General features: G+C 45.4%; 1 protein-coding gene across 1 annotated transcript in view; it reads left to right on the plus strand.

Moving 5' to 3' along the window:
- The first annotated feature begins 579 nt into the window (after positions 1-579).
- Positions 580-12,436, plus strand: part of LOC120986848 (coxsackievirus and adenovirus receptor homolog) — a 40,205-nt gene continuing 28,348 nt past the window's right edge. The window contains exons 1-2 of the mRNA XM_040415551.1: positions 580-673; positions 1,822-1,944. Coding sequence (XP_040271485.1) covers positions 580-673; positions 1,822-1,944 — 217 coding nt within the window. The remainder of the gene's footprint in view (positions 674-1,821; positions 1,945-12,436) is intronic.

A 12,436-nucleotide genomic window follows, 5' to 3' on the forward strand; every position in this document is an offset into this window, starting at 1 on the left:
CTTTTAATATTATGGCTGATTTGGCATCTATCCAGTATCTCTTCATTGAGAGGTCAGCCCCCGTAGAGGGATATTTTCCAGCACAGTTTTGGGTGGAGGTCTCACTGAATATACTTTTTCTTCTATGTCCGTATTTCTTATCCACAGAACTATTTAGTGAGCACAGATCCTGTGGCCATGCTATACAGGGTGGGCATGATGGCAGCTGTAGCAGTGATGTTGTACGCCCATGCGCCCTGCCTCATTCTCACGTCTGGATCAGAAGGGATTGGTTGACCCATTGTGTTCTTATAAATCTCTCATAAAAGCGTATGAAGTCCACATCTTCATCTATGATTTCCTGTCTTCTCAGATGCTCCTCAATCTGCGGGGTTCATCAATGACAGCGTTAAAACAGCCTCCACGGGGAGCAGTGCCTTCCTGTCCGTCACTCTGGACAGCGGTCAAGCCCAGGACACTCAAATCTTCCCGGCAAAATTCTCATGGTTCCACCTGGACCCATCTCCAACTGAAGTCTTCACCAGTGAAAAGGTCTCCATTATCGCCAATGACTTCTCATCGTTTCTTATCATACCTACCATGAGTAAGGATCTCAGCGGACACTACATGTGCAGAACGGAGAATCCCATGGGAAGCAATTCCTTTACATTCATTCTCAATGTGAAGGAGGAAGGTAAGGAAACCCCCAGATAAAACAAGAATCAGATTCATCCACATTGCGTCTTCTTATCATTATTGACATGTTCTCAAATGCTAAGAACACGTCCAATGTTTTATGCAGCACAGAACATCAATGAAATGGGGAAAGTCTACTTACCTGGCAGATCCAGCGCTGCCGCTCCAGTTCTGTCTGCTGCCATTTGTTTGCATTCACAACACATGACTGCTGCAGCCAATCACTGACCCCTTTGCTGCATCAATTAGGGCAGTGATTGGCTGCTGTGGTCACTTATTGATGTGACATCAGCACTGCAGCCTGGTCAACAAAGCCCGGCCTGGTGAACCAGAGCGGCCAAGATGAATCTCTCACTACTTTACTGCAAGCTATTTCTCAGTGTTTCTTGCTGAAACTAGACAACCCCTTTAAGCACTGATGGTCTACTTTTAGGATAGGTCATTGATATGATCAGTGAGGATCCAAGTCAACCAGAAAAATATAGGGACTAAGGCCGAGATGATTGTGACAAGCTGCAGTATGGAGTCCAGCTGCTGGCATGGCTGACGTGCCGTCTGTCTTCATATGATCGCAGGAAGTGATGGGTTTAATGAGCCCCCGTCAGCGGCGGCAGAAGTATCACAGTGTGTTATATTAGCCATAAAACCCTGACAGGGTCAAGACCCCGAGAGGGGCCAAAAACGTTTTTAAAAATTTAAACAGGGAATATAGTATATAGGCTGATAGGGCAAGATGCACCAAAAATTATTTTAGCAAATCATGGGAAGTCCGTGCCCCAGAAGCTGAAATCTACACCTGCAACTATTTCAGGCTTAACAATTTTTTTTTATAAGTGGCGAGCGTGGTGTAAGTGGCAAAACTGGCGCGATTTTTACGCAGGTTCGTCCCCTAAAACATTATAAAAGTTTTCAATTGAGTAGATGTCCCCCAGAATGGTGTAATTAAATGATACAGCCGGTCCTGAAAAAAACAAATCATTATATGATGACACTGACAGGAAAATGTAAAATGTACAATCCCGAAACGTGGTGGCGATAAAGCACTAGATGCATCTTCAAGGGGTTAAAGGGGAGGTTTATGGTGAGTCCACCGCTGGTGCACTGACCGCTTACTACTTCTCCTGCCATGTACTTCTATTTCTACAGAAATTCTCTCGGCTGGTGCCATAGCGGGCATAGTAATCGGCTCGGTCGGTGCTGTGGCACTAATTGCTCTCGTTCTCTTTCTTATCTTCCGGGACAGAAAAAAAAGCACCACGAAACATGAAGGTAAGATAAACTGGAAAGAAAATAGATAGATATAAGAATTTGCTATAACCTGAATACACTTGGATTTATAAGAGAGAAGAATCCGGGCTCTGAGCGAGGTCCATAGAAAATCCAATACTTATTGCATATCAGATATGCTGACATGAAGATCCAAAATGATTCCCTATTTAATATCTTCCTGTTCACCCCCTGTAATGGCTGGCATACTTTCTATTAAGGCAGTGATTTGCAGTATGCACCTCCTTAAATCCATCATCGGGGAGAAGGCGTCTTATCCGTATTTTTGGAGGAGTTGTGGTGCACCCACATATTGAACGTTGCACAGGTCGCCAGATAAACTCTAATTCACAGAAGCTGAATGTTATACCCCGTCCTGAAACAGACTTATCCAATACTGCACCACAACTCCTCTAAAAGTACGGATAAGAATTAAGGAGGTGCATACAGAATACATAAAGTATATCAGCCAGTACAGGGACATCAACAGGAAAATATTATAGAGGGAATTGTTTTAATGTGAATTCAAAAGATTTGAGAATCGATAAGTTTACACAGGCTAAGTGAGTAAATATATTTACTAAGTGTAAGTAAAAAGTAAAAAATCATCCCTGGCCTACACAAACATTATGGGTTGTGACTCCAGCTGCCATGTTGTAGTACATAAGCAACACCACAGGGTGTTCTAAAAAAAGAAATAGTGTTACAACATCCCACCTGGAAGTTCCTTAATGGAGTGCCAATCAACTGTTTGTGTGCAGCCAAGTTTATGGCTTTCAGCCCCTACTCCCAGAGATGTCCAGGAAAATAAATATGCAATGTGCATGTGAGAGAGATTTCCCTGCTGTCCATACATACATGCTACAGAAATAGTGCTGTGATGTCACAACAATACTAAGTTCAACTATCAGTATTATGCTGTCAGACCTGATTAAAGGTGAAGTTCTAGTGAGACCTCATCTGGAGTATTGTGCTCAGTACTGGAGACCATATCTCCAGAAGGATACTGATACTGTGGAGAGAGTTCAGAGAAGAGCTACTAAACTGGTCCATGGATTGCAGGATAAAACTTACCAGGAAAGATTAAAGGACCTTAACATGTATAGCTTGGAAGAAAGAAGAGACAGAGGGGAGATGAGAGAAACTGCTAAATACATAAAGGGAATCAACTCGGTAAAAGAGGAGAGAAGATTTACAAGAAGAAAAACTGCTACAAGAGGACATAGTGTTAAATTAGAGGGGCAAAGGGTTAAAAGTAATATAAGGAAGTATTACTTTACTGAGAGAGTAGTGGATGCATGGAATAGCCTTCCTGCAGAAGTGGTAGCTGCAAATACAGTGAAGGGGTTTAAGCATGTATGGGATAGGCATAAGGCCATCCTTCATATAAGATAGGGCCAGGGGCTATCCATAGTACTCAGTATATTGGGCAGACTAGATGGGCCAAATGGTTCTTATCTGCCGACACATTCTAGGTTTCTATGTTTCTAAGTTGTATGTATTGCGCTAAAATATTCAAATCAATATTAGCGATTTATGCGATCTCGAATCTGCATATAAAGCTATTGTTATGACATGCATGGAATTTTAATCTAAAACAGTGCTGTAATGTACAATTACTTACCGTTACCAGGAGTTCTTCCTTTCTATCTCGAAAGTTGCTGCTAACCATTTTCATCACTGATGCAGCTAATAGTGCGTGCATAATAGCGCAATTGAAAAGAATATCACGAAATCACAAATATTTGGCAAATATTCGCCTAAATATTTATGATATATCGCAAATTCGAATATTGCCCCTGCCGCTCATCACTAGAGATAATCCCATCACATGTGTCTCCTCTCTCCCTATTCTTTCATTAAGACACTGGGGAGGGGATGTCTGTTTGCATGCTGTTCATGTTTGATTGAGTTATGTTGTTAGACTCCTTGAACTGTATATATACTGAGTTGGTCTTCAATAAAGTCAGTTCTTGATTTACTCTTCAACATTGGTGTTGCCTGATGATTGAGGAGTTTAGCGCTCTGTCCTCATATATTGGCTCTGTACAATTATTAGGCAGGTTTTGGCTGAGGTCACTAGAATTCAGGTTCCAGCGGAGGGGAAGCTGTTTTCTGACGGAGGTACCCAGTCGTGGTACCAGGCGGTCTGTCACAGCTGGTGGCAGCAGTGGGATTTGCTTCCTCCCTACGGAGCAGTCCAAACTACCAACGGGATTTATTTCTCAGTCGGCTAAGGAGAACTGACTAAAGCAGCCATGACCCTGGCAGTGGAGTACTCCAAATGGTTGTGGATCATCTGTCCAAATGGAAAAAAAGGGTCTGTTTCTGGGAGATTACTTCGCCCTCAGTCAGACGGTACGGACAGCTCTATGGAATATTACCAAGGCACACCGGGGCCGGTTTCATCCATTTCCAGAATAAAGGGTCCGGGATCAGATGGGCCTGTGAATGGGTATCCTGGGAGAGCAGCCTCAGGAGCATTGGGTGACTGATTTGCAGAAGTTGGTTCAGCGAGAGGTAAAGCTGGATGAATGGTATCGGGCCCTGCATTGGTATGCAGAACAAACACAGCCAGGAATTACAGCTGAATATCCAGAGGGGTACCACTTTGATGACCCTGTACTGTTGTAGGACACCCTGGTGAATATGTTTGAGGTTGGGGATGAGGAGGACTCTGCCCTGAAGGACCTTTTTGCAAACAGGGAAGGCTTGCTTGGTTTGGAGAGTGTTTCAGAGCTGAGAGCTGATTTGGAGTATGTGGTAAAACAAGAATGGCTACTGGGAAAGGCATACAAGGAGCTACTAGGACGCATCCAGCAGAGTGTCTCAGACCCAGTGGAAGCCATATGCTCAGAGACTGTGGATTTAATTGACTTTTCTGTGGAGGTTGTAAAGCTCGCTGAGTCCCCAGGTGAGGCGCTGACAACAGGGCAGGGTGCCACAAGCCTCTGCCCAGCACCTGGTACAGCCCTGGGGTTCCAGGAAGAGGAAGCAAATGGCCTCTCTGCCCAGTAGCCTGGTGAGTTTCAGGGAGAAGAGGTAGCCGACCTATCTCCCCAATGGCAGATGGAGACCCAGGGAGAAGAGGTAGCTGACCTCTCTCCCCAGCAGCAGAGGGCGTTCCAGGGAGAAGAGGGAGCCGTCTAGCCGACCTCTACCCCCAGCGGCATATGGAGACCCAGGTTGAAGAGGTAGCTGACCTCTCCCCACAATGGCAGATGGAGACCCAGGGAGAAGAGGTAGCTGAACTCTCTCCCCAGTGGCAGAGGGCGTTACAGGGAGAAGAGGGAGCCGTCTAGCCAACCTCTACCCCCAGCGGCATATGGAGACCCAGGGAGAAGAGGTAGCCGACCTCTCACCCCAGCAGCAGATGGAGACCCAGGGAGAAGAGGTAGCTGACCTCTCTCCCCAGTGGCAGATGGAGACCCAGGGAGAAGAGGTAGCTGACCTCTCTTCCCAGTGGCAGAGGGGATTCCAGGGAGAAGAGGTAGCCAACCTCTCTCCCCAGCAGCAGTGTGTTTACCCAGGAGATGACGTGGGTGGCATCACTGTCCTGCAGCAGAGTCAAGCGGACCAGTTTTGGATTTATCTTGCCCGACTAACACAGGTCCAGACCAGTTGGGGGTCTGGTACCTGGTTAGTCTACTGTTGGGAGGGGAGAAATGTGACGGACTGAACCGTCACTGGGGGTGCTGGAAAAGCCTGAGGGATAGCCCCCTTCATACGGACTATGGACCAAGAACTATGGAGACCCCCCTCAGACCTTTTGGGGTTACAAGGAACTATTAACCCTGATTTATGTGTGGCGTTTATAGGCCACATCTTTCCTATTGCCCATACGTTGCCCCTGACGAAGCAAACAAAAGCGAAACTCGGGTCGGGCAGGTGATACAACCAGTGAACTTATGTGATTTTATACACTATTTGTGATTTCTATTTTGAAAAAAGAGAATCCTTGACTGTGGGAAAAGCCCATACCTTGGATCCAGTGATCGACCATATTGAAGGAACTTTTTCTGTATACCTTATTCATCACCATCTTTCCTATGGATGGCTAGGAGCTGCACGGTCTCTTCTATCAAATAAAGATGCAGGGCGTGAATCCTGCAACACAAAAAGGGTTAACTCTGCACTGATACTCCCAATGAATGTGTTAGTTTATTTGTCCCTTTGTTCTATTGTGTTAGTGATGGGATTAAGATAGATGACTCTTGGAGTAGCCGACTCCGGTGTAGAGGAATAGATCACTTTCTGATACACTCAGGAGATAATCCCTTCACATGTGTCTCTTCTCTCCCTATTATTTCATTAAGAAACTGGGGGGGGGATGTCTGTTTGCATGCTGTTCATGTTTGATTGAGTTATGTTGTTCTTCAATAAAGTCAGTTCTTGATTTACTCTTCAACATTGGTGTTGCCTGATGATTGAGGAGTTTAGTGTTCTGTCCTCATATATTGGCTCTGTACAATTATTAGGCAGGCTTGGGCTGAGGCACACCGGGGCTGGTTTAATCCATTTCCAGAACAAAGGGTCTGGGATCACATGGGCCTGCGATTTGGAGTACGTGGAGTACTTGTTCTATTGTGTTAGTAATAGGATTAAGATAGATGACTCTAGGAGTAGCCGACTTGTCACGGGGCGCCGACGGCAGGTTCCCCCAATTCACCGCCGTCAGTGCTCTGCTGTCTCCACAGCAACGAGGGGCGGGGAGGATCTGGCCGCGCGCATTCCCTTGGCGCGATCAGCGTCCTTCGCGTCCATGGCAACTGCGGTAAGCCTGAGTGCCGAGCCGATCACTCAGTGCTCGGCTGGGTTCAGGAGAATGACTCATGTGACGCTGGTCACGTCACATGACTCCTCTTCTCCACTATTTAACAGGCAGCCTGCTGGCCACAGGTTGTCTGTGAATTCAGTCTCTATCCTGAACTTGTTCAACGTTACATGCGGCTAGATTCCCGGCTCCATTCCCGACTCCATCCCTGGTTGCTCCCTGCGTATATTGGCTTCTTCTGGTTTGACCTTTGACGTGGACTTGACTTCTCTTTGATTATCCTTTTGTACTTTAGTGACATCCTGGTTCTGACTCTGCTTACTGACATATCTGTTGTTTGTCTTGTATGTCCCTCCGCACTTACCCAGGCTAGGGAACGCCGCCCAGTTGTACCTCGTTGCCCAGGACAAGTGGTGAAAGTAGGCAGGGACAGGGGTGTGAGTGGAGATAGTGGTCACTACCCTCTACCCCTCTTTGTGACACAACTACACTGTAGAGGAATAGATCACCCTATGATACACTCAGGAGATAATCCCATCACATGTGTCTCTTCTCTCCCTATTTTATTAAGACACTGGGGAGGGGATGTCTGTTTGCATGCTGTTCATGTTTGATTGAGTTATGTTGTTAGACTTCTTGAATTGTATATATACTGAGTTGGTCTTCAATAAAGTCAGTGTTGCCTGATGATTGAGGAGTTTAGCGTTCTGTCCTCATATATTGACTCTGTCCAATTAATAGGCAGGTTTGAGCTGAGGACACTGGAATTCGGGTTCCAGAGGAGGGGAAGCTGTTTTCTGACGGAGGGACCCAGTCGAGGTGCCAGGCGGGCCATCAGAATTGGTGGCAAGCGGTGGAATATGCTTCCTCCCTACAGAGCAGTCCAAACTACCACCGGGATTTATTTCTCAGCCAGCTAAGGAGAACTGACTCAAGCAGCCATGACCCTGGCAGTGGAGTACTCCAAATCGTTGTGGATCATCTGTCCAAAAGGAGAAAAGGGTCTGTCTATGGAAGACTACTTCACCCTCAGGCAGACGGCACAGACAGCTCTATGGAATATTGCCAAGGCACACCGGGGCCGGTTTCATCCATTTCCAGAAAAAAGGGTCCAGGATCAGATGGTCCTGCTAATGGTTATCCTGTTATCCTGGGAGAGCAGCCTCAGGAGCATTGGGTGGCTGATTTGCACAAGTTGGTTCAGCGAGAGGTAAAGCTGGATGAATGGTATCGTGCCCTGCATTGGTATGCAGAACAAACATAGCCAGGATTTACAGCTGAATATCCAGAGGGGTACCACTTTGATGACCCTGGACTGTTGTGGGACACCCTGGTGGATATGTTTGAGGTTAAGGATGATAGGGACTCTGCCCTGGAGGACCTTTTTTCACACCGGGAAGACTGGCTTGGTTTGGAGAAAGTTCCAGAGCTGAGAGCTGATTTGGAGTACGTGGTAAAACAAGAATGGCTACTGGGAAAGGGATACAAGAAGCTGCTAGGACACGTCCAGCAGAGTGTCTTAGACCCAGTGGAAGTCACATACCCAGAGAGACTAGCCGACCTCTCTCCCCAATGGCAGATGGAGTTCCCTGGTGTAACATGGCGGAGATCAATTACAGCAAAAATATATACATTCATATGAAGGCCGAGGTCTACAGTAAATAACATTGGGTTACGTGCTTGCAGTAAATAGGACGTGACTACAGCTGTCACAAAACGAAATGCTGTGTAATCATAGTTAAGGTAACTTTGTAGGGACACCATAAAAGGGCTGAGGAAACAAGGACATAAAAGAAGGGGGAGGGGGAACAGATCATGTATACCTTGCAGGGGTAAATAAAGTAACTAAAGACCCATTGACGATTGGCCTACCTGGTCCAGCTCTGTAGGAAGAGTAGAAAGTAAGATGCTTGAGCGATGGCTGAATCAGGAGTTATGCTGCCGCACGACAGGATGATGCCATACTGTGCCGGTCTGACCGGCGTCTTATGAAGCGTGCGCGCCACACAGTGTCCATCATGTGCGCATGCGTCTCTGCCGTGTAAAGCCTCAATTTGAGGTCTGTAGTGTAGAGAACATATGGCGGGAACGATAGTCTCGAGAAACTGCGCTTCAGTCATGCATATCAGGCGGTGCAGAATGGTCAGGATGGCAATAGTAGGGAAAGATGAGTGATAACGGGAGCATCTCTATGTGAGTGTGTATATCGCTCAGAATGAATGAGACACTAGATAGGACAGATCAGACATATTGATCAGACAGTACAAGAAAGTAAAATAATGCTGGGGGAAAAAAGGGAAAAAGGCAATGATAAAAGGTATGGGGAAAAAAAAGGTATGGAAAAAAGGTGGAAGAATTACAAAGAACAAGGCCACCCTGATCAGTGAGCTAGCTGAGATGGATCAGAGGGATGGTGACCTCGGTACATTGAAGACTTTTTTCAGCAACGAGTTCGAGAGCAGTTGGCATTATATGGTGCCAACCCATCAGAGACCGCCATACAGAATGCCATTAGAGACATCCAGCTGCAGAGAGAACTAGAGCGGCAACATTAGTGGAGAATGGCGAAAATACGGCAAACAGAGACAACACTGAAAGATACAGCGCCTTACCGTAAGTTCCCCTTTCGCGCGTTCAAACTATTTAAGGAAGGAGATGAGGAAATTGAAGCATTCCTACAGGACTTTGAGAGACTATGCCAGATATATAAAGTGCTGTCCCAAGATTGGGTCACCTTACTGGCCAGTAATTTAACTGGCAAAGCTGCGGATGCGTATCGGGCCATACGAGGACAAGGTCGCTATGGATTATGACCGGGTAAAAGAAGCTCTGCTAGCCCGATTTGCCATTACACCTGAAACCAGACAGATTAAGTTTTGAGAATTCCGGGAAAAAAAACAACACGACCTACGTGAAGTGGGCACATCGTCTGCAGCAGAACCTTAAGGGTTGGTTCCAGGGAAGCCACGCCCATACCATAGAGGACATCACCAAGCTAGTACTCTTAGAACAGTTCTTTGACCACACCCCTCCGATAGTACGGGATTGGGTGCGAGATAAGCGACCATGGACTGTACAGCAAGCGGCTACTTTGTCCAATGAATATCTGGACTTTTGGAGGTCAGGCGGAAGCGAGCACTATCCACTACCTCAGCCCAGTTTACCAGCCTCTAACCCAACTCCAGTACCTTGGTGGTCCGCCTCTAGACCCTTAGCCCGACCGAGCTCTCCTACCGGACCTAAGTGCTATACCTGTAACCAAACGGGTTGTAGCGGAGTGCTATTTTGATATAGGCTTTCTCCGCCAGTATTCCAAGGGTTACTTCAGGATCAAGTAGTTAGCACAGGAAGAACAGCATCAGTAGTTGTAGCGGATTGCGTTTGGCTACTATCCACTGTCCTTAATTTTGGCTGCCCATAGCGTTTATTGTTGCAATATTATGTTCAATTCCCTATGGTTCGCTACTTGTAAGACAAAAAGTAATCAGTGACCTGCTGAGCATTCGTCTGGTTGTAGAAACACAATGGCTACAATAGATGCTTCAACTGTACTGTTGATTGGATTACTTCTCAGGCTGATGGGAGGGGATGCGTGGGCTGTAACCAGTTTGTGATTGAAGAATGGATAATTTTCTGTGGGTGTCTGCCTTGCATGGGAGAGTGGCATTAAACAGTGTCCTGCTTCTGATACTGTGTATCGTCCAGTTCTTAGGAAAAGCGATGGGATATTCGTGGATGGTTTTTATTTACTACTGAGGCTGTTCTTCCTTTTACGACCTGTAAATGTAATATACCGCTCTTACATAGGAGTACGGACCTGTAGATGTGATATACCGCTCTTACATAGGAGTACGGACCTGTAGATGTAATATACTGCTCTTACATATGAGAACGGACCTGTAGATGTAATATACCGCTCTTACATAGGAGAATGGACCTGTAGTTGTGATATACCGCTCTTACATAGAAGTACGGACCTGTAGATGTAATATACCACTCTTATATAGAAGTACGGACCTGTAGATGTAATATACCGCTCTTACATAGGAGTACGGACCTGTAGATGTGATATACCGCTCTTACATAGGAGTATGGACCTGTAGATGTGATATACCGCTCTTACATAGAAGTACGGACCTGTAGATGTAATATACTGCTCTTATATAGGAGTACGAACCTGTAGATGTAATATACCGCTCTTACATAGGAGTACGGACCTGTAGATGTGATATACCGCTCTTACATAGGAGTATGGACCTGTAGTTGTGATATACCGCTCTTATATAGAAGTACGGACCTGTAGATGTAATATACCACTCTTACATAGGAGTATGGACCTGTAGATGTAATATACCACTCTTACATAGGAGTACGGACCTGTAGATGTGATATACCGCTCTTACATAGGAGTATGGACCTGTAGTTGTGATATACCGCTCTTACATAGAAGTACGGACCTGTAGATGTAATATACTGCTCTTATATAGGAGTACGAACCTGTAGATGTAATATACCGCTCTTACATAGGAGTACGGACCTGTAGATGTGATATACCGCTCTTACATAGGAGTATGGACCTGTAGATGTGATATACCGCTCTTACATAGAAGTACGGACCTGTAGATGTAATATACTGCTCTTATATAGGAGTACGGACCTGTAGATGTGATATACCGCTCTTACATAGGAGTATGGACCTGTAGTTGTGATATACCGCTCTTATATAGAAGTACGGACCTGTAGATGTAATATACCACTCTTACATAGGAGTATGGACCTGTAGATGTAATATACCACTCTTACATAGGAGTACGGACCTGTAGATGTGATATACCGCTCTTACATAGGAGTATGGACCTGTAGTTGTGATATACCGCTCTTACATAGGAGTACGGACCTGTAGATGTGATATACCGCTCTTACATAGGAGTATGGACCTGTAGTTGTGATATACCGCTCTTATATAGAAGTACGGACCTGTAGATGTAATATACCACTCTTACATAGGAGTATGGACCTGTAGATGTAATATACCACTCTTACATAGGAGTACGGACCTGTAGATGTGATATACCGCTCTTACATAGGAGTATGGACCTGTAGATGTGATATACCGCTCTTATATAGGAGTAGGAACCTGTAGATGTAATATACCGCTCTTACATAGGAGTACGGACCTGTAGATGTGATATACCGCTCTTACATAGGAGTACGGACCTGTAGATGTAATATACCGCTCTTACATAGGAGTACGGACCTGAAGATGTCATATACCACTCTTACATAGGAGTATGGACCTATAGATGTAATATACCGCTCTTACATATGAGTACGGACCTGTAGATGTAATATACCACTCTTACATAGGAGTACGGACCTGTAGATGTAATATACCGCTCTTATATAGGAGTAGGAACCTGTAGATGTAATATACCGCTCTTACATAGGAGTATGGACCTTTAGATGTGATATACCGCTCTTACATAGGAGTACAGACCTGTAGATGTAATATACCGCTCTTACATATAAGTACGGACCTGTAGATGTAATATACCGCTCTTACATAGAAGTACGGACCTGTAGATGTAATATACCGCTCTTATATAGAAGTACGAACCTGTAGATGTAATATACCACTCTTACATAGGAGTACGGACCTGTAGATGTGATATACCGCTCTTACATAGGAGTACGAACCTGTAGATGTGATATACCGCTCTT

Source organism: Bufo bufo, chromosome 1 (genome assembly GCF_905171765.1).
Source record: "Bufo bufo chromosome 1, aBufBuf1.1, whole genome shotgun sequence".
Taxonomy (NCBI): Eukaryota; Metazoa; Chordata; class Amphibia; order Anura; family Bufonidae; genus Bufo; species Bufo bufo.